Raw genomic sequence first — 671 nt, forward strand, 5'->3', positions numbered from 1 at the left:
ACCGAGAACCCAGCACTCCGGCGTCCCAGCCACAAAGCAGCAGCGACAGGTCTCCAATGACTCCAGGCAGCCGCGCTGCCGCTGGGAAGCGGGGAGGCAGGAAGTCCACGGGAGGAAAGGCAGAGCCCGAGTTTAGGGAACAGTCCCCGGTGGAAGCGGGAAGGACCGAGAGGCTGAAAAGAGAGCAGGGCAGCAGTTTCACTGGGAACTAGACCGCCCGCCCCGGGACCCCGCCCCTCGCAGCCGATCCCGCGATAATACGACAAACTCCCGGGATTTCCCTCCAACTCCAGCTCAACACCCGTAGGGGCGGGGCCTGAGGACACCGCGGCGTCTGGTCCGCTAGTAGCTCTTCGGGATCTCGAGAGAGTTGCGTTTCTCGCGACATTTCCGGAGTCGCCCTTCCACGCGGAGTCGGGACGCGTGTGCTGTGACCGAAGTGCAGGGAGGGCGGAGACCGTGCGGGAGGGAGAAGCCCCTTTGGCCTGCCCTACGGAAGCCTGCGAGGGAGGGTGGTGACCGCTGCCCCGTCCAGTTGCCCCGATGCCCAGCGCCAGCGCCGGCCGCAAGACTCAGGAGAAGCCGCGGGAGGTCATGGACGCGGCGGAAGTGGGTCTCCCCCTTCCTCGGGCCCGGGAGGACAGACCCCTGGGCCGGAGCGGGCGGAGGGC

At 67.7% G+C, this 671-nt stretch overlaps 1 protein-coding gene across 1 annotated transcript in view; it reads left to right on the forward strand.

Annotated features, from left to right (window-relative positions):
- Nucleotides 1–326: 326 nt before the first annotated feature.
- The window catches only part of DARS (aspartyl-tRNA synthetase), a 69140-nt gene continuing 68795 nt past the window's right edge, over nucleotides 327–671 (forward strand). The window contains exon 1 of the mRNA XM_005862861.2: nucleotides 327–609. Within this exon, the coding sequence (XP_005862923.1) occupies nucleotides 544–609 (66 nt within the window). The 5' untranslated portion in view covers nucleotides 327–543. The remainder of the gene's footprint in view (nucleotides 610–671) is intronic.

This window comes from Myotis brandtii, unplaced genomic scaffold (assembly GCF_000412655.1).
Source record: "Myotis brandtii unplaced genomic scaffold, ASM41265v1 scaffold1697, whole genome shotgun sequence".
Lineage (NCBI taxonomy): Eukaryota > Metazoa > Chordata > Mammalia > Chiroptera > Vespertilionidae > Myotis > Myotis brandtii.